At 46.7% G+C, this 18,123-nt stretch overlaps 1 protein-coding gene across 4 annotated transcripts in view; it reads left to right on the top strand.

Annotated features, from left to right (window-relative positions):
• The first annotated feature begins 761 nt into the window (after window positions 1–761).
• Window positions 762–18,123, top strand: part of ADAM15 (ADAM metallopeptidase domain 15) — a 97,252-nt gene continuing 79,890 nt past the window's right edge. For all 4 annotated transcript variants that reach the window (XR_011023892.1, XM_068252518.1, XM_068252519.1 and 1 more), the window contains exons 1-2: window positions 762–992; window positions 13,948–14,048. Coding sequence is in view for 3 of the 4 variants with exons in the window: in XM_068252518.1 (XP_068108619.1) it covers window positions 914–992; window positions 13,948–14,048 (180 nt within the window). In the remaining variant the exon portion in view is untranslated. The remainder of the gene's footprint in view (window positions 993–13,947; window positions 14,049–18,123) is intronic.

The following is an 18,123-nucleotide window of genomic DNA, read 5'->3' on the forward strand; positions in this document are numbered from 1 at the left end:
AGGTTATAGCTGCACCCATTTTTGGGCGCGGCGCGCTTCGCGCGCCGCAGGTCAGGAGGGCCCACAATTGATATTTTGCACAGGGGCCCACTGCTGCCTGTGTCCGCCACTGGTGACAGCTACAGGTGGCTTATAGAAGCCCCAGTTGAGTGTCATTTTTCTGTTTTTTAAACATTCTGAGAAATCCTTTAAGCCTGGTACACACATCCAATATTAATTGGCAAATTTTACCACATCCATGTAGTATGTAGTTGTGTGTGTACCAGGCTTTAGGTAATGACAGGTGAGGTTCAGGAACAGGTACTCCTCCCCTACCTGTCAGCGCCTCACCTGCTCAGAACCACCTCAAAGCATGCGGAGTACCGTCCCAAGTGTTCCCGCCCCCACAGGCCACGCCCACCACCTGTCTCAGGACCGCAGGTCAGTCATGGAATGTTATCTGTGGCGGGAGCCACGTGTGTTGTCTGTAGCTCCGCAGTTACGCACGCACTTTAGCTCTTTCCCTCTCACCCCAGTCAGTCAATGCAGCTCCTCTACCGGCAACAGCCTATGGCGCTGCGTAATCTCTCAGCAGCAGTCAGTCAGCACCGTGGCTCCTCCTACGGCTTGTGTGCAACGTTAGCCCCTCCCTCGGCCGCTGTCATTCAGTGGCGTAGCTCCTCCCTCTACGCTAGAGTGCGCTCATCTCGCTTGGTAGAGCTCCTCCCCCTGTATGGGTGTGCGCTGTGGCTCCTCCCTTGGCCTATCTCTGTCAGTGGACTGAGCTGTGGACGGTCGCTCCGCCCTCAGCCGCAGGCAATCAGTGTGGTGTAGCTCCCCCCTGCTCGGTTTGGGCTCCTCCCCGCAGTGAGTCGGGCGGGCGAGCCGGTGTGTTAGTTAGTTGGTCAGTGCTCAGTGCTGCTTCTGCTGGAAGATGGGGGGAGAGTGTTGGGTTCGGTTCATTCTCCCTCTTCTGTCCGTATATGTGGAGCGGAGCTCGGGGACTCCAGCAGGTTAGTGTACTGGAATGGGGGCGGCTGTAAGTGTGATAGAGACAGGGTGACAGGCTGACAGTGAGTGTGATAGAGAAAGGGTGACAGGCTGTATGTGAGTGTGACAGGCTGAGAGTGAGTATGATAGAGACAGGGTGACAGGCAGTATGTAAGTGTTACAGGCTGTGAGTATGTAAGTGTGACAGTATGTGAGTGTGATAGACAGGGTGACAGGCTGTATGTGAGTGTGATAGCGATAGGGGGACAGGCTGAGAGTGAGAGTGATAGAGACAGGGTGACACGCTGAGAGTGAGAGTGATAGAGACAGGGTGACACGCTGAGAGTGAGAGTGATAGAGACAGGGTGACAGGCTGAGAGTGAGAGTGATAGAGACAGGCTGACAGTGAGTGTGATAGAGGCAGGGTGACAGGCTGAGAGTGAGTATGATAGAGACAGTGTGACAGGCTGTATGTGAGTGTGACAGGCTGACAGTGAGTGTGATAGAGACAGGGTGACAGGCTTACAGTGAGTGTGATAGAGACAGGGTGACAGGCTGACAGTGAGGGTGACAGGCTGACAGTGAGTGTGATAGAGAAAGGGTGACAGGCTGTATGTGAGGGTGACAGGCTGAGAGTGAGTGTGATAGAGACAGGGTGACAGGTTGTATGTGAGGGTGACAGGCTGAGAGTGAGTGTGATAGAGACAGGCTGACAGTGAGTGTGATAGAGACAGGGTGACAGGCTGTATGTGAGGGTGACAGGCTGAGAGTGAGTATGATAGAGACAGGGTGACAGGCTGTATGTGATTGTGATAGCGACAGGCTGAGAGTGAGAGTGATAGAGACAGGTTGACAGGCTGACAGTGAGTGTGATAGAGAAAGGGTGACAGGCTGTATGTGAGTGTGACAGGCTGAGAGTGAGTATGATAGAGACAGGGTGACAGGCTCTATGTAAGTGTTACAGGCTGTGAGTATGTAAGTGTGACAGTATGTGAGTGTGATAGACAGGGTGACAGGCTGTATGTGAGTGTGATAGCGATAGGGGGACAGGCTGAGAGTGAGAGTGATAGAGACAGGGTGACAGGCTGAGAGTGAGAGTGATAGAGACAGGGTGACAGGCTGTATGTGAGTGTGATAGAGACAGGGTGACAGGCTGTATGTGAGAGTGACAGGCTGACAGTGAGTGTGATAGAGAAAGGGTGACAGGCTGAGAGTGAGTGTGATAGAGACAGGGTGACAGGCTGTATGTGAGGGTGACAGGCTGAGAGTGAGTGTGATAGAGACAGGGTGACAGGCTGACAGTGAGTGTGATAGAGACAGGGTGACAGGCTGACAGTGAGTGTGATAGAGACAGGCTGTATGTGAGGGTGACAGGCTGAGAGTGAGTGTGATAGAGACAGGGTGACAGGCTGACGGTGAGTGTGATAGAGACAGGGTGACAGGCTGTATGTGAGGGTGACAGGCTGAGAGTGAGTGTGATAGAGACAGGGTGACAGATGTTCCGACGAAATAATCTACACGTCGAATCAGCCTACATTCACTATCAAACGTATACCAGGCGAGGCTGACAGTGAATGTGATAGTGACAGGCTGACAGTGAGTGTGATAGAGACAGGGTGACAGGCTGTATGTGAGGGTGACAGGCTGAGAGTGAGTGTGATAGAGAGAGGGTGACAGGCTGGATGTGCGTGTGACAGGCTGACAGTGAGTGTGATAGAGACAGGGTTACAGGCTGAATGTGAGTGTGACAAGCTGAGAGAGAGTCTGATAGAGAAAGGGTGTGAGGGGCTGAGTGTCAGTATGATTGGCTGTTTATGAGGGGGACTGGCCGAGTGTCAATATGATGAGTTGAGTGTGAAAGGTTGAAAGTAACGGGCTGAGTGTCAGTATGATGGGTTGTTAGGGTGACAAGCTGGGTGTGAGGGTGACAGGCTAAGGTTACAGAGCTGAGTGTGAATGACAAGCTGTGTGTGAGGGGCTGAGGGTTACAGGCTGAGTGTCAGTATGATGGGTTGTGAGGGTAATGGGCTGAGTGTGAGGGTGACAGGCTGAGGCCCAAAGTAACGGGCCGAGTGTCAGTATGACAAGTTGAGTGTGACAAGCTGTGTGTTAGGATGACAGGCGGAGAGTAACGGGCTGGGTGTGAGGGTGACAGGCTGAGGGTTACGGGTTGAGTGTGACGGGCTGTATGTGGGGGGGACAGGCTGAGGGTAACGGCCTGAGTGTGAGTATGGCCCCTATTCACTTTTTTCTCCTAAGTGCTATTTTCACACCTTATCAATAAAATGACTTTAAGGGCCCGTTTCCACTTCCACAATGCGATCACCGCTTCGCAAGGAAAATGCAACCAATTCACGTCAATGGAGTAGTTTCCATTAACACAAATTTCCCTACGTGATCTGGCATGATGCAACGCGGGGGAAATTATGGATAACATGCTTCAGTTTTCCGCTGCATCAGATTCCCCATTGCTGCTGACGGGAAGCTGCATGATACTGCATCTGGATATCCGTCCGGCGGACAGAAGTGCTCGCGGCTGGATGTTATGCGACATGATTGTCGCATCACATCCTTAACCGCTTAACGACCAGCTAACGCTAATAAGCGGCGGCTGGTCGTTTGTGGTCTTACATGGAGGCCGTTCCATGTCAGTTCATGGAGGGTGTCTCCATGAGCTGCCTGCGAGCCTCCGATCGCGGCTCGCAGGCTAATTGTAAACACACGGGAAAGAAATCCCCGCTGTTTACATCAATACGGCGCTGCTGCACAGCAGCGCCATAAAGGAGATTGGCGATCCCCTGCCTCTGGTCGGGGATCGCCGCCGTGTGATAGGCTGAAGCCTATCAGAGGCGGCGCAGGACGCATCGCCGTCCTGTGCAGCCCATGGAGGGAGAGGGAGGAATTGTGCTGCGGAGGGGGGCTTTGAGGAGCCACGGCCACTCGGCTCGGCCACACGGAGCGGCGGCGATCAGACCCCCCCCCAGCAGGTCATCCCCCTAGTGGGGAAAAAAGGGGGGAAGTCTGATCGCCCTGCCATTTACACGATCTGTGCTGCGGGCTGGAGAGTCCACGCAGCACAGATCTACAAAACATAGCCCGGTCCTTAAGTGGTTTTAACGCTATGGTCACATTATATCCTCAACTCTAGTGGAAATGGGTCTTTAACCTGCCTGGCGTTCTATTAAGATCGCCAGGCTGGCGATCGGACGTTTTTTTTTTAATAAAAAAAAAACTATTTCATGCAGCCAACTGAAACTTGGCTGCATGAAAGCCCACTAGAGGGCGCTCCTAATCCGCACTGCTGATCGCCTCCGGCGATCAGACGTAACAAGACTGGCCGCGATGAGCGGCCCTTCTTGTTTTGCTTTCCTCGTCGCCATGGCGACGAGCGGAGTGATGTCATGGACGTCAGCCGACGTCCTGACGTCAGCCGCCTCCGATCCAGCCCTTAGAGCTGGCCGGAATTGTTTGGTCCGGCTGCGCTGGGCTCGGGCGGCTGGGGGGACCCTCTTTTGCCGCTGCATGCGGCGTATCGCCACGCTGCGGCGGCGACCAGGTAGCACACGCGGCTGGCAAAGTGCCGGCTGCGTGTGCTCCTTTTTATTTCATTGAAATCGGCCCAGCAGGGCCTGAGCGGCACCCTCCGGCGTCTCTGGACGAGCTCAGCTCGTTCAGAACGCTCAGGAGGTTAAGCCACCAGCAAGCAAGAAAATACTCAGAATAATTTTAACAGTACCTTTTCTCCTTCTTTTTGGTACTTTTTAATTTGCTAAAAAGTTATTTTAAACTTAGGAGAAAAAGTGAGTTGCATATGGGCCAGTGTGTGGTAGTGGAGGTGCCTGGGTGATCTCCGGGCGTGGATAGGATTGCACTCTTGATTCTTGACAGTGGTGTGTGAGCACTAGCACTGGTGTAGGGAACATGCTCGGGCAGCGTGCGCTGTCCCGTGGTGATAGATTAAGCTCCGCCTTTCATTGTTCTGATAATTGGGAGTACAAATTTGTGCTGCTGTTGAGCAGCCCAGCGCCTGACTGGCAGAAATTCCTCTCTGCTCCCAAATATGCTTCTGATCTGTAAGTTGCCTAAACTTGATTGTATGTGAATTGATCAAATTAGTGTCAGTGGACTATCGCTACAGATTAGGTCAAAGTGATCAAATCTACTGGAAAAAGTACCCATTTTTTGACTACCTGTTTTATGGGAAATTGAGTGCACCTGTCGGGTCATAGAAGCGCCAACTGTAGAATTCAGGAAGCATTCATCTCGATGGATGACCCTCCTGTGATGATAGTATGAAAAGCCACAGAAGTGTTCGAGAATTGCTGATGTTTGAGTGTGAGGCCTGTACCCACCTCGCGATTTTACCAATTTTGGTTTTCTATTTAGTGGATGTGCAGGGATTAAAAAAAAAAAAAAAAAAAAATTATTCTAAAAATACAGATATTCATATTTGCCAAAAAATAAATAAACACTTTGGGAGTGTTCACAGCCCACCAACAGAAATCTCTGTTGGTGGGCAGAAAAGGGGGGGGAGAATCACTTGTGTGCTGTGTTGTACGGCCCTGCGGCGAGGCCTTAAAGCTGCAGTGGCCTATTTTGTAAAAAAATGGCCTGGTCTCTAGGAGGGTTTAAAGGGAACATAAACTGAGAAGGATATAGATTTTTCCTTTTAAAATAATAACAGTTGCCTGACTCTCCTGCTGATCCTCTGTCTCTAATACTTTCAGCCACAGCCCCTCAACAAGCATGCATATCAGGTGTTCTGACTGAAGTCAGGCTGGATTAGCTGCATGCTTGTTTCAGGTGTGTGATTCAGCCACTACTGCAGCCAAAAAGATCAGCAGGACCGCCAAGCAACTGGTATTGTTTAAAAGGAAACATCCATATGCCCCTCAGTTTAGGTTCCCTTTTAAGACCGCGGCCCTCAAGAGGTTAATAGGAAATAAATATGGCAGCCTTCATATCCCGCTCGGGTTGCTCCAACTGGTCAGCAGTCAACTTCTGTCGTCATGTGATATTGGTGACAAGGTTAGTGGGCACTGGTCTAGTGACACCAGCAGGAACAGCGTGAGAATTAGGAGTGGGCACAATTTATGGCTATCTATCTCTCCATAAGAAATTGCCCACGGATTCAGTTTTAAATATTTTGGAAAGCCACCTGACAAGCACTGTAACAACTTATAGTAAGATGCAGTAAATTATTCAGGTTACTACTTTTACATGAATTGTCCTGTTTTCTGTCTCAGAAACACTTCCTATAGCTGTGTAGCTCCGCCTTCTCAGTGATGTTTAGCCTAGGCTGATTTGCCATGTGAGATTCTTCCCCAGAGCATTCTGGGAGTTCAGGAATACTTTGTGCTGGCTTCAGAACTTTCAGTAACCAAACATTCTGCAGAGATCACCTAACAGGACTAAAGATGTCACCACCAGTGATAAATTTCAGATTGTTCATTGGGGCGAGCAAAGATTTTACAGTGGGAAAACGCTGATTAAATAATCTATCGATGCTTATTTATTTTACAATATGCAATTTTATTCATTACATTTTTCCTATGGTTCCACTCTAAAATGCTGTTTGTTAAAGTGCTCATTACACTGCAGGGCCATGTTTTTACAGGTGCCTCATATAAGAACGTGTTGCCCTATGGCTATCAATTTACTTGACAACTGAAGTGAGAAGACTATGGAGGCTGCCATGTTTATTTCCTTTTAAACAATACCAGTTGCCTGGCAGCCCTGCTGGTCTGTTTGGCTTCAGAAGTGTCTGAATCACACCAGAAACAAGCATGCAGCTAATCTTGTCAGATCGGGCAATAATGTCAGAAACATCTGATCTGCTGCATACTTGTTCAGGGCCCATGGCTGAAAGGATTAGAGGCAGAGGATCAGCAGGGCTGCCAGGCAACTGGTATTGCTTAAAAGTAAATTAGCATGGTAACCTCCATATACCTCTCTCTTCAGTTGTCTTTTAACTCTGTGAATCTAAAGCAACATAGACAGTTGATGTTTTCGGTACTGTATTCAAAGCAAACCTGTAAGGAGAAAAGTCATGAATTTACTTGCCTAAGTAATGGGAAACTTCTGGGTGCTCCAAAGCCTTCCAAGATCCTCCAGGGCTCACCCGGCCTCATCGCTTTCATCCGTGCACAACTGTACCGTACATGCGCAAGTAAAGCATGCCCAGAAGGAAAGGTTGTGCACAAGCAGCTTTGTGATAGTCTAATTCTGAAATCCTTTTCACTCTGCTCAAGGTCCTCGTTTAAGTGCTGTCTCCCCATTTGAATCCCCTGCCAGAGGGGGGTTCGGAAGTCTTTGGGAGCCGAGTGCTCCCGAAGACGGACGGCTCTGTACTGCACATGTATGAGCTTGCGAGAGAGGGCGCTAGCACAGGTGCAGTACAGAGCCGCCCGTCTTCAGCACTCGGGCTCCCGAAGACTTCCAAAGCCTCCTTCGGAGGAAGAAAGCAGTATTTGACCAATTGGTTGAATTGTGCTATCAGGGGAGCCAGCACTCAAAAAAGTGAAGATGACCAGCACTTGCCAATTCTTAAAAAGCAGGGTATTTATTCACAAAAAAAGTGAACAAAAAATAGCCATGACATCTGGACTCCCAGAATGTAACTATAGCTCTTGAGAGTAGATATAGCTCTTAGCTGCAAATAGTAGCATGAGGACTTCCTCCAGAATAGGTTACGCCTCCATTGCAGCCCAATTCCAATCACAACGGACTGTCGCCGTTTCGAACGGATAAACCGCTCTTTGTCAAGTGAAAGCATGTCACTATTGCCTGCCTAAACTCTATTCTTTTTTTTGTGAATAAATACCCTGCTTTTTAAGAATTGGCAAGTGCTGGTCATCTTCACTTTTTTGTTTGCATTAAGTCTGTATCAGCCATACAGGCTAGACCTGGCACAGCCGTTGAAGCAAGATAGGTGTGCTGTCCAAGAAGTACAAAAAAAAAAAAAAAAAAAAAAAAGGGGAGCCAGCACTGGAATGCGGGGACTGTGAGAGGAGTGGGACGGCTCTATAGGACCCAGAGCATTCCCTCTCCTTTGGTAAGTATCTTATTTGGTTGATTTTGTTTTTTTTTAATTCCCATTTAGACATAGACAGTAGCTTGGTGTGGTTGAATTGGATGATGATCTAATGTTTATAGGAGCAGTGGACATCCATCAGACATTGAGTGTCGGTGTGAAGAGTGTTGGGTATGAGTGAAAATCGATGCCTGAAGGCGAGGGTGTTGGTTAAAGGATCAGTTTCTCGAAAAAAGTAGACAGTTAAAATCTGACAGAACCGATAGGTTTTGGGCCAGTCCATCTCCTCATGGGGGATTCTCAGGATTTTCTTTGTTTTCAACAGCATTTTCTGAACAGCAGTTGTGAAATCTAACTGACAAAATGGTGTGCAAGTGATTAGGGAGGCTGGCTGGTATCCTACTATTATGGTAGTTAAACTGCTGTTCAGGAAATGCTGTTGAAAACAAAGGGGTGAAAACAAAGTAAACTCTGAGAACCCCCTTGAGGAGATGGACTGGCCCAAAACCTGTCGGCTCTGTCAGATTTTAACTGAATTCTTTTTAACATTGTGCTTTTTTTTTCCTTTTCAGTGAATAATCTTTTGTTGATCAGATCAGATTCAGGTTGAAAGTATTGTTTTTAATTGATCCACAACATTAAATGGACCCAAGGGGAAAGACATATGGAGGCTGCCATATCTATTTCCTGTTAAACAATACCAGTTGCCTGGCTGTCCTGCTGGTCTCATTGGCTGTAGTAGTGTATGAATCACACACCTGAAACAAGCATGGAGCAAATCCAGTTAGACTTTAGTCATAACACCTGATCTGCATGCTTGTTCGGGTTCTATGGTCAAAAGTATTATGCTAGGTACACGCGCTACAATTTTCTGACATTTACTCTCAGATCGATCATTTCCAACAGGTCCGATCTGATTCCCAATCAATTTTCTGATCGTTAATTTTTATTAAAAATTGATCGGAAATCAGATTAAACCTGTTGGGAATAATCGATCTGACAGCAGGGTTCCTCTCGAGTGGTTATCCGTGATTCAAATGAGGCTTAAATGGCGCAGGTGTGCGGCAGGACTTAGCTGTCCGCCCTGCGTTCCAAACAGCTTGCACGCATCCTATTGGTCGCGTTGCAAGCCTCGCACCGGCGCACTTCCTCCTTACGGCTTGAAGGAGGAATTGCGCCGGTGTGAGGCTTGCAACGCGACCAATAGGACGAGTGCAAGCTGTTTGGAACGCAGGGTGGACAGTGGAATTATGGGTAAATAACCCCTTGTATCCCCACCGCACACCTGCACCAATTAAGCCTCATTTGAATCAGGGGTAATCACTCGTTATTACTCGGGAGAGCAACCCTGTCTGACAGTAAGTCTGTCAGCAAATTGTATCATGTGTACCTAGCATTAGAGGCAGAGGATCAGCAGGACAGCCAGGAAATGTGCATTCTTTAAAAGTTCATTAACTATATTAGCCACCATATGTCTCTCACCTCAGATTCCCTTTTTTAGGGTCAGGGCCCGTTTCCACTCTCGCGGAAACGGCCGCGAATCCGCAGAGTTTCCCCGCAGGCAAATCGCGCGGGGAAACTCTGCCATAGGGGACAACGGCGCCGCCGGCCGAATCGCTTGCAGTAGCGATTCGGCCGGAAACCCCCACAGAATTCGCGGCGGAGGCTGCGATTCCCATAGCCGTGCATGGCACGGCTGATGGGAATCGCCTGCGATCCCGCCCACCCGCTCAGTGCCGGCGTGCGTCTACGAGACGCACGCCGCACTAGTGGAAACGAGCCCATAAGAATACTACTGGTATTGAAACCAGGTACGATCGTACGTATGAAAGAAAAATCCACCAGGCCGATGAAGGAAACAAACGATAATGCGATTGTTCAGGATCAATTGATCCCACGAGCTTCTCTGTTTTCATACAATATGATCTAAACAATCTGATTGAGAATATGATTGTTCACTACAAATTGCACTGTTAATAGGCACCTTCAATACCTTTTGTGGAAGAATTGCCCGAGCAATCAGAGAAATGCGATACAATGTTGTAATACATTGATTATTTCAAATTCAATAAACCAATCTGCACTTGTGCCTATCCATCCCAACTGATTATAAAGAAAAGTATTTTTTCTGATCGACTAAATTGTCATTTAACAATTGCCATCAGAATCGTTAGTAGATCATTTGGGACATCAACGAGGTTTATTTTCTGCCAATCCGATCCCATTTATCTAATCGCTCAGGCGATTCTTTGCTGAAAATTGTACTGTATTGTTTCTATTGTATAGAAAGTACCATATACGGTCTGACTTGAAGAGGAACTGTAGTGAAAATAACATAATAAATTGCTTACTTTTTACAATATTCATTTGTAGATTTAGTGTCTTTCCCCACCATGAGTTACATTCTGAAATGTATCACTGGTAGTGACATCTTTAGTTCTGCTAGGTGATCTGTGCGGAATTTTCGCTACTGAGAGTTCTATGCATAAAGGGAGATGCTGCTCGTTTGGCAATTAGAAACAGCAAAGGGGTTCACAGATGGCAAATGGCCAGGACCATGGTCATGACATCACACTGTGGGAGGGGTTTCACTACAATATCAGCCATTTAGACCCCCTTGATGATCTGTTAGAGCAAAGGTAAAGATTCCTTGTGGAAAAGGGGGTATCTGCTACTGATTGGAATGAAGTTTAATCCAAGGTTAAAGTTCCTATTTAAAGTGTTCCCGAGCCAAATCTTGGATAAAAAAAAAAAAATCAAATACTTACCTAAGAGAGCGAAGCCTCTGTACCCTCTCTGTCTTCCAGTTCCTGTCGCCGAGCTTGAGCGCATCCTCTTCATGCATGAGTTCAGCCGTACTGTTCCTGTGCAGTAAGTTGGAGCCGCCCATGAATGAGCACTCCATGCTACTGTGCAGGCATGCTCCCGCACATCAACCTGGGAGCGCAGCCCCGATCGGCAGGAGGGTCCCGGAGAGCGGCGGAGGACATCAGGGGAATCCTCTGTAGGATCCAGAGGCTTCCCTCTCCTTAGGTAAGTATTTGTTTCTGAGCGCAGGTTCTCTTTTAAGATGTCTGAGCAGCCTAAGCCTCTAGTAATAACAAACACTCCTGACTGTGGGAGGAAAAACATTTCCGTTACATGTGTCACCTGTGTATATAGTCATGTGACTGATGTTCTGTTTATTTTGACCCTCCACAGGGGAGACACAGTAGTTCTAAAGATAGGCGAGGGGCGTCTTTGGAAATTCTTGAAGTTTGTAGTACAGGGAGAAGTAGCTGGCTGTCTGCTGAATATGGGTGGGGTTCCTCCAGATGTGATGGGGGAAGGGGGGGGGTTGGTGCCCTGCTCCTCCTAATTATCTCATTGCGGAATGTTCTTCTCCTCATATGCAGGAAATCACTTGCCAAGACCTTAGTGCTCTGTCCAGAACATTCCAGTGAATTCCCAGCCGTCACTATAGCCACGTACACAATCATGATTTCTGTCGCCCGAAAAGATCTTTGTGATCTTTTCGGTTGACTAAGCAGCGTATTCTGTCCTATGGAGAGATGGGAGGACGGGGTGTCTCATAGTGCCGGCCTGAAATGCAGTAGCAATCAATCAACTGCTAAAGGGAACCTGAGGTGAGAGGGTTATTATGGAGGCTGCCATATTTATTTCCTTGTAAACAATGCCAGTTGCCTGGAAGTCCTGTAAATCTTCTGGCATAAGTAGTGTCTGAGTCAAAACCCTGGAACAAGCATATGGCTAATCCAGTAAAACCTGAGTCAGAGTACCTGATCGGCTGCATGCTTGTTCAGGGTCTATGGCTAAAAGCATTAGAGACTCGGGATCAGGAGTACTGGCAGGGAACTAGTATTGTTTAAAAGGAAATAAATATGGCAGCCACCATATCCATCTTACCTCGGGTTCCCTTAAGCCTGTTCCACACCTTCAATTTTAGTTATTCAATTTTACCACCTTCACGTAGTATGGGGGCCAATAGATTTTGAATACTATGAACAAATTGTGTAGGTAGCGGTAACCTCTCATGCTACGTGAAATTGGTAACATTGTCCAGTCACTGGTCAGTCGGTGTTAGACGTATTTTTTGGACTGTGTGGCGTGAGCAAGGACTATGGTGGTCCGAAGCGGTGGACCGAAGCCACTATACAGCTTTTTACTTGTATGTTTTGTAAGATCCAATAATGTATACCTTTTGGTAAAAGAGCTGTGCTGGATAGTTTTGGAAGACTCGGACTATAAGATGCTCCTGACCATAAGATGTACCTAGGTTTAGGGGACAAAACCCAGGGGAAAAAATATGTATACTAATCCTGGTGCATCCATGGTGAAGGGGCATCTTGTGGATTATGCCCCCCTGTGTACCTCATGTCCCCTTGTACCTCTTGTGTCTCCCTTTGTCCTCCTGTGTCCCCCATTTGTCCTCCTTGCCCCTCTATGCCCCTTTGTGTCCCTGTGTCGTCCTCTGCATGGCCCAGTACAGACAGTCCCCGTCACTGCAGCGGGTTGGAGGTTGATATTGGCAGGCGTTCACAAGTCAGGAACTCCCTGTTGTGTACCTTATTGCTTATCAACTGTACTGTGTTGTCAGTCACCCCTGTGATCGTGCAATTTTCAGTCAGTCTAATAGATCATTTCCAACAGGTCCGATCTGATTTCTGATTGTTTTTCTGATCAATTTTCCGATCACATCTATACAAAATTGATCGATTGAAAATCAGATCGGACCTGACTGAAATGATCTGTTCTGGGTAGAGTGCACAATCAAGTATGATACACAAGTAGAGAGGGCCTTGCCAAAGGCGTACAATCTAGAGCACAGGTGTAGGACTCCAGGCCTGGAGGGGGCCAGATCCATGCCAGTGTTTAGGATGGACTGAGAAATGGAGAAATGTGTTCTACAGTACTTGATGAACCTCACTCTTCCTGATTCAGACCCATCAATTAATTTGAACTGTGTCAAAAATGTGTGAGGACCAAGGTCCTCTAAGGACCGGTTTGACATCCCTGATCTAGAGGGAGGGGGTGGTGACACGAAAGGAGTGGCCTGCATCAAGAGGTTCTTGGCAGAGTGAGTTAGGGCAATGTTGAAGTGGGATAGGCCTCCTTGAAGAGGTGAGTTTTGAGGGCTTGTTTGAAGGAGGGGGCAAGCCTGATGGGCAGTGGGAGGGAATTCCACAGGATGGGAGAAGCTCTAGTGAAGTCCTGTAGTCGTGCATGGGAGTGCGAGATGCATGGGGTGGTTATGAGGAGGTTGATGGAGGACCAACGTGGGCGACTAGGTGTGTATCTGCTGACCAAGTCACAGTTGTAGGTCAGGCAGGACTTGTGTATAGATTTGTAGGTTTGATAAGTGGTGTTGATCCAGGGATTTTATCTGATTGCCATCTGGAGTTGGGAAGTAATTTTTTCCCTTTTGGGGCTAATTGGACCATGCCTTGTAAGGGTTTTTCGCCTTCCTCTGGATCAACAGGGATATATGAGGGAGCGGGCTGGTGTTGTACTTTGTTTTCTGGTTGAACTTGATGGACGCATGTCTTTTTTTCAACCCAAATAACTATGTAAAATGATGTAATAGATCAAAATCCTATAAAAAATTAAAACGTTGAATTGCGTATGGCCACCTTAAGTGTTATACAGCTCCCATTGTGAATGATCAACCTTTTTTTTTCTTCTATCTGTTCCCTTCACTCTGAACCTTTTTCTCTGCCATACAAGAGTTTTATGGTCTGTAATTAGTTATCAGTGAGAGTGCTAGAGTGCAGTCCAATCACAGCTCTGTACTTTTAACCCAGTATCTTTTTAATGTACAATAATTTCAAGTGATGAAAGTCTGCTGTATGTATACAGTTTTACACAGTGTAAGCCCGATACCCCAGACGTTGACCACAAAGCATCCACCAAGTGACTGATCGCTGTGACCAATGATCTCTCCGCAGGTGTTAAGCTCTGCCTTTCTGATCAGGTGCCACATTGGGAGGTGTTTCCTCAGCTGAGTACCAGTGATGGACGACCGGTGACGCTGCCGGAAGTGACGCGTGTAAGTACCTCATTAGGTGATTCCCCCGTACCTCCATCCTGTTCTTTTTTTCTAGTTAGTTCCGGGTTTTTTAAGTAGTTTGCAGCATTTAATCTTACTGCTTGTGTCCACAGCCCGTCTGCATGGACTTCTTCCCGGGTGGTATGTATTGTGATATTGTACATCAGCTCCAGTTGCATTGAGAGTCACTGCCTGGTCATTTGTGGAATTAGCAGGTTTCAGTGTAGGAACACACTAGGCAGCAATCCTAGCATTGCGGAAAAAACGCTTGCGTTTACGCACATAATGCAAGTCAATGGGCCGCATAAAAAAAAAAGCATAGGTTTGCGTTCTGCAATGTGCGTTTTTAAAAAACTCTGAACTTGCTGCATATTTTTCCAAAACGCACCTAATGTATGTCAATGGTGACGCATAGGTATTGCATTTTGTGTGCATTTTTAAATAAAAACAAGTTTGATGCATTTCCGGCTCCTAGTGACTTCCTAGTAATTTGCATAAAGAGCACATGCGATTTTTTTTTTTTATTATTTATTTATTTTTTATGTGTGAAATGCAAACACACTCGGAATGTACTTGAAACGCACAAACGCATATTCAGCAGAACGCAACCTTTCACGCAATGCCTAGTGTGTTCTCAACCTCAATGTTTCTGTGTATGCTTTTTTTTTTTTCTTTGGCACTTTCTTTAGGATTATAGGCATTGAACATTTTGAATGATGTCACTTCCTCTGGAACCTTGGTTTGAGTCTGTGGCTTTGGGATCTGGACACGTCTCTGAAGGTGGCCACTAATGGTCCAATTTCTAGCGAAAAATCGTTCGAGCGATCAGAAATTCTGATCGGACGGAAAATCGCTCACTACACCATCAGCTAACCAATCATTGCTTCCTATCTATCACGACCAATAAGAAAATCCAAATTTTGGTTCAACAAAAATTCAATCAGACGATTTTTTTTTTATTATCGATTGTGCCCTTCAACTGAGATTATTTACAACAAATCCAATCAGAATTTCTGATCGATCGAACAAATTTTTCGCTAGAAATTGGACCGTTAGTGGCCAGCTTAATATTTATGGTAGTTGTCACGTGGGTCCGCGCATCTCCAGCGCTGCAGCACTTGGTGTTATTTTGTGGCCATCCACTAATTTGTAGTCTTTTTGTTTGTTCTAGATATTGTTGGATAGACCTATTATGTCCTGATGAAGGGACATGTGAGCCTTGAAACTTTGGCTTCTATCTGCATCAATTACCCATTAAGCAGCCCATACACTCAGCCGATTTTCTGGCCGACCGATCGATCCCGATCAATCGGTTGGCCAATCGACCGATCGACTGCCGATTTCGATCGATTTCGATGGATTTCCATCGAACTTGCAGGGTGGAAAATTTAGGTCGATCTGATGAGATTGCTTATCAGTTTGCATTGGCCTTAATGGAAATCTGATGGCAAAAAAATGCCATCAGATCGAATTTCAATAGATTTCAAACTGAAATCTATTGGAATTCTATCCTGGTAAAAAATGTTCTAAAAACGCATCAGATAGATCATCAGATGCATTTCTTATCTATCTGCTGCCAATCTGACGAGTGTATGGGCACCTTTACAGTGGGAGTGCCAGGCTTCTCTGGTTATTTCCTGTTCTGGGGTATGATAACAGTTTGTGTGCAGGAGGAGCCAAATTGCATGTTTTTGCTACTCTGCCTCCGTCTCCTCCAGATGTCCCCTTTCTGCATGTAAATTTGTGCTGGAAACCGCAGATGATGGTGATATTATCCGGAGCCACTCTGCAAATCAGAATGCTTCAGTTCTCACCTGATAAAGGACAACTGTAATGAGCGGGATATGGAAGCTGCCATATTTGTTTCCTTTTAAGCAATGCCAGTTGCCTGGCTGTCCTGCTGATCTCTTTTTTTCTGTAGTTGTGTCTGAATAACACTAGAAACAAGCATGCAGCTAATCTTGTCAGATCTGACAATAATGTCAGAAACCCCTGATCTGCTTCATGCTTATGGCTAAAAGTATTAGAGGCAGAGGATCAGCAGGACAGCCAGGCAACTGGTATTGTTTAAAAGTGAGTAAATATGGCAGCCACCATATCCCGCTCATTACAGCTGTCCTTTAAAAAGATCTTAAAGTGAGAGGAATACGGAGGCTAGAGTTTATTAAACGATGCCAGCTGCCTGACTTCTGTGCTGATGCCCTGCCTTGAAAGCCTGGCACACGCATACAATTTTGATTGGCCAATGGTTGGTCAGTTTTCCCACCTCCATGTAGGATGAGATCTTACCTACATGATCTGTCCATAGTATTCAATATTTGTTGGTTGACATACTACATGGATGTGGTAAAATTGGCCAATCAAAATTGGATGTGTGTACACAACCTTATACTAGAAGTCACTGGCCCAGAATGAGCATGCAGACCAGATGCTGTGAAGAAGAAGAAAGAAGAAAATCTTTATTGTCATTGTAACAACCGAAATTGTACAACGAAATTGCAATTTTCCAGCAAAAGCAAAGACAGCATAACATTCCATTCTTACATACATTGCATTGCACACACACCCCTTATCAACATGGCCGCTTAGCAGCATTTAACATAGAAATGGCTGAAGGATAAAAACTGTTCTTTAGTCTATTTGTCTTAGTTTTTATAAGTCTAAGACGTTTTCCAGAAGGGAGATTTTCAAATAACACATGTCCTGGATGTGAGGCGTCGCTTAAAATTTTCTTAATATTCCTGAAACAATAAGACGTATATAATTCTTCTAATGGAAGGAGAGGACAGCCAACTATCCTCTGGGCAACCTTAATTACCCTATGAAGCTGCTTTTTCTGTGCTACTGTGCAGCTTGAAAACCACGCACAGAGACAGTAGACTAGGACACTCTCCACTGTACTGCGGTAACACCACACACAGAGACAGTAGACTAGGACACTCTCCACTGTACTGCGGTAACACAGCGCACAGAGACAGCAGACTAGGACACTCTCCACTGTACTGCGGTAACACAGCGCACAGAGACAGCAGACTAGGACACTCTCCACTGTACTGCGGTAACACAGCGCACAGAGACAGCAGACTAGGACACTCTCCACTGTACTGCGGTAACACCGCGCACAGAGACAGCAGACTAGGACACTCTCCACTGTACTGCGGTAACACCGCGCACAGAGACAGTAGACTAGGACACTCTCCACTGTACTGCGGTAACACCGCGCACAGAAACAGTAGACTAGGACACTCTCCACTGTACTGCGGTAACACAGCGCACAGAGACAGTAGACTAGGACACTCTCCACTGTACTGCGGTAACACCGCGCACAGAGACAGTAGACTAGGACACTCTCCACTGTACTGCGGTAACACCGCGCACAGAGACAGCAGACTAGGACACTCTCCACTGTACTGCGGTAACACAGCGCACAGAGACAGTAGACTAGGACACTCTCCACTATACTGCGGTAACACCGCGCACAGAGACAGTAGACTAGGACACTCTCCACTGTACTGCGGTAACACAGCGCACAGAGACAGTAGACTAGGACACTCTCCACTGTACTGCGGTAACACAGCGCACAGAGACAGTAGACTAGGACACTCTCCACTGTACTGCGGTAACACCGCGCACAGAGACAGTAGACTAGGACACTTTCCACTGTACTGCGGTAAAAAGACACCAACAATTTCTCAGGAATATTATTCTTCCTAAGCACCCTCAAAAAATATAGCCTCTTCTGTGCCTTTTTCACTACTTCAGCAATATGTGACCCCCAAGTCAGGTCCTCTTTAATAGTAACTCCTAAAAACCGAAAGTCTGTGACCCTTTCTACAATATTTCCATTTATAATAAGTGGCTGAATGTCATCTGCCTTCTTCCTAAAATCCACTATAAGCTCCTTGGTTTTAGCTACATTTAGGAGCAGATTATTGTCTCTACACCACATTTCCAGCCTTTCTACCTCATCCCTATAGGCAGACTCATCCCCCCCTGATATGAGCCCCACCACTGTAGTGTCATCAGCAAACTTAACGATGGTGTTACTATGGTGGGCAGGAACACAATCATGAGT

Source organism: Hyperolius riggenbachi, chromosome 9, assembly GCF_040937935.1.
Source record: "Hyperolius riggenbachi isolate aHypRig1 chromosome 9, aHypRig1.pri, whole genome shotgun sequence".
Classification (NCBI taxonomy): domain Eukaryota; kingdom Metazoa; phylum Chordata; class Amphibia; order Anura; family Hyperoliidae; genus Hyperolius; species Hyperolius riggenbachi.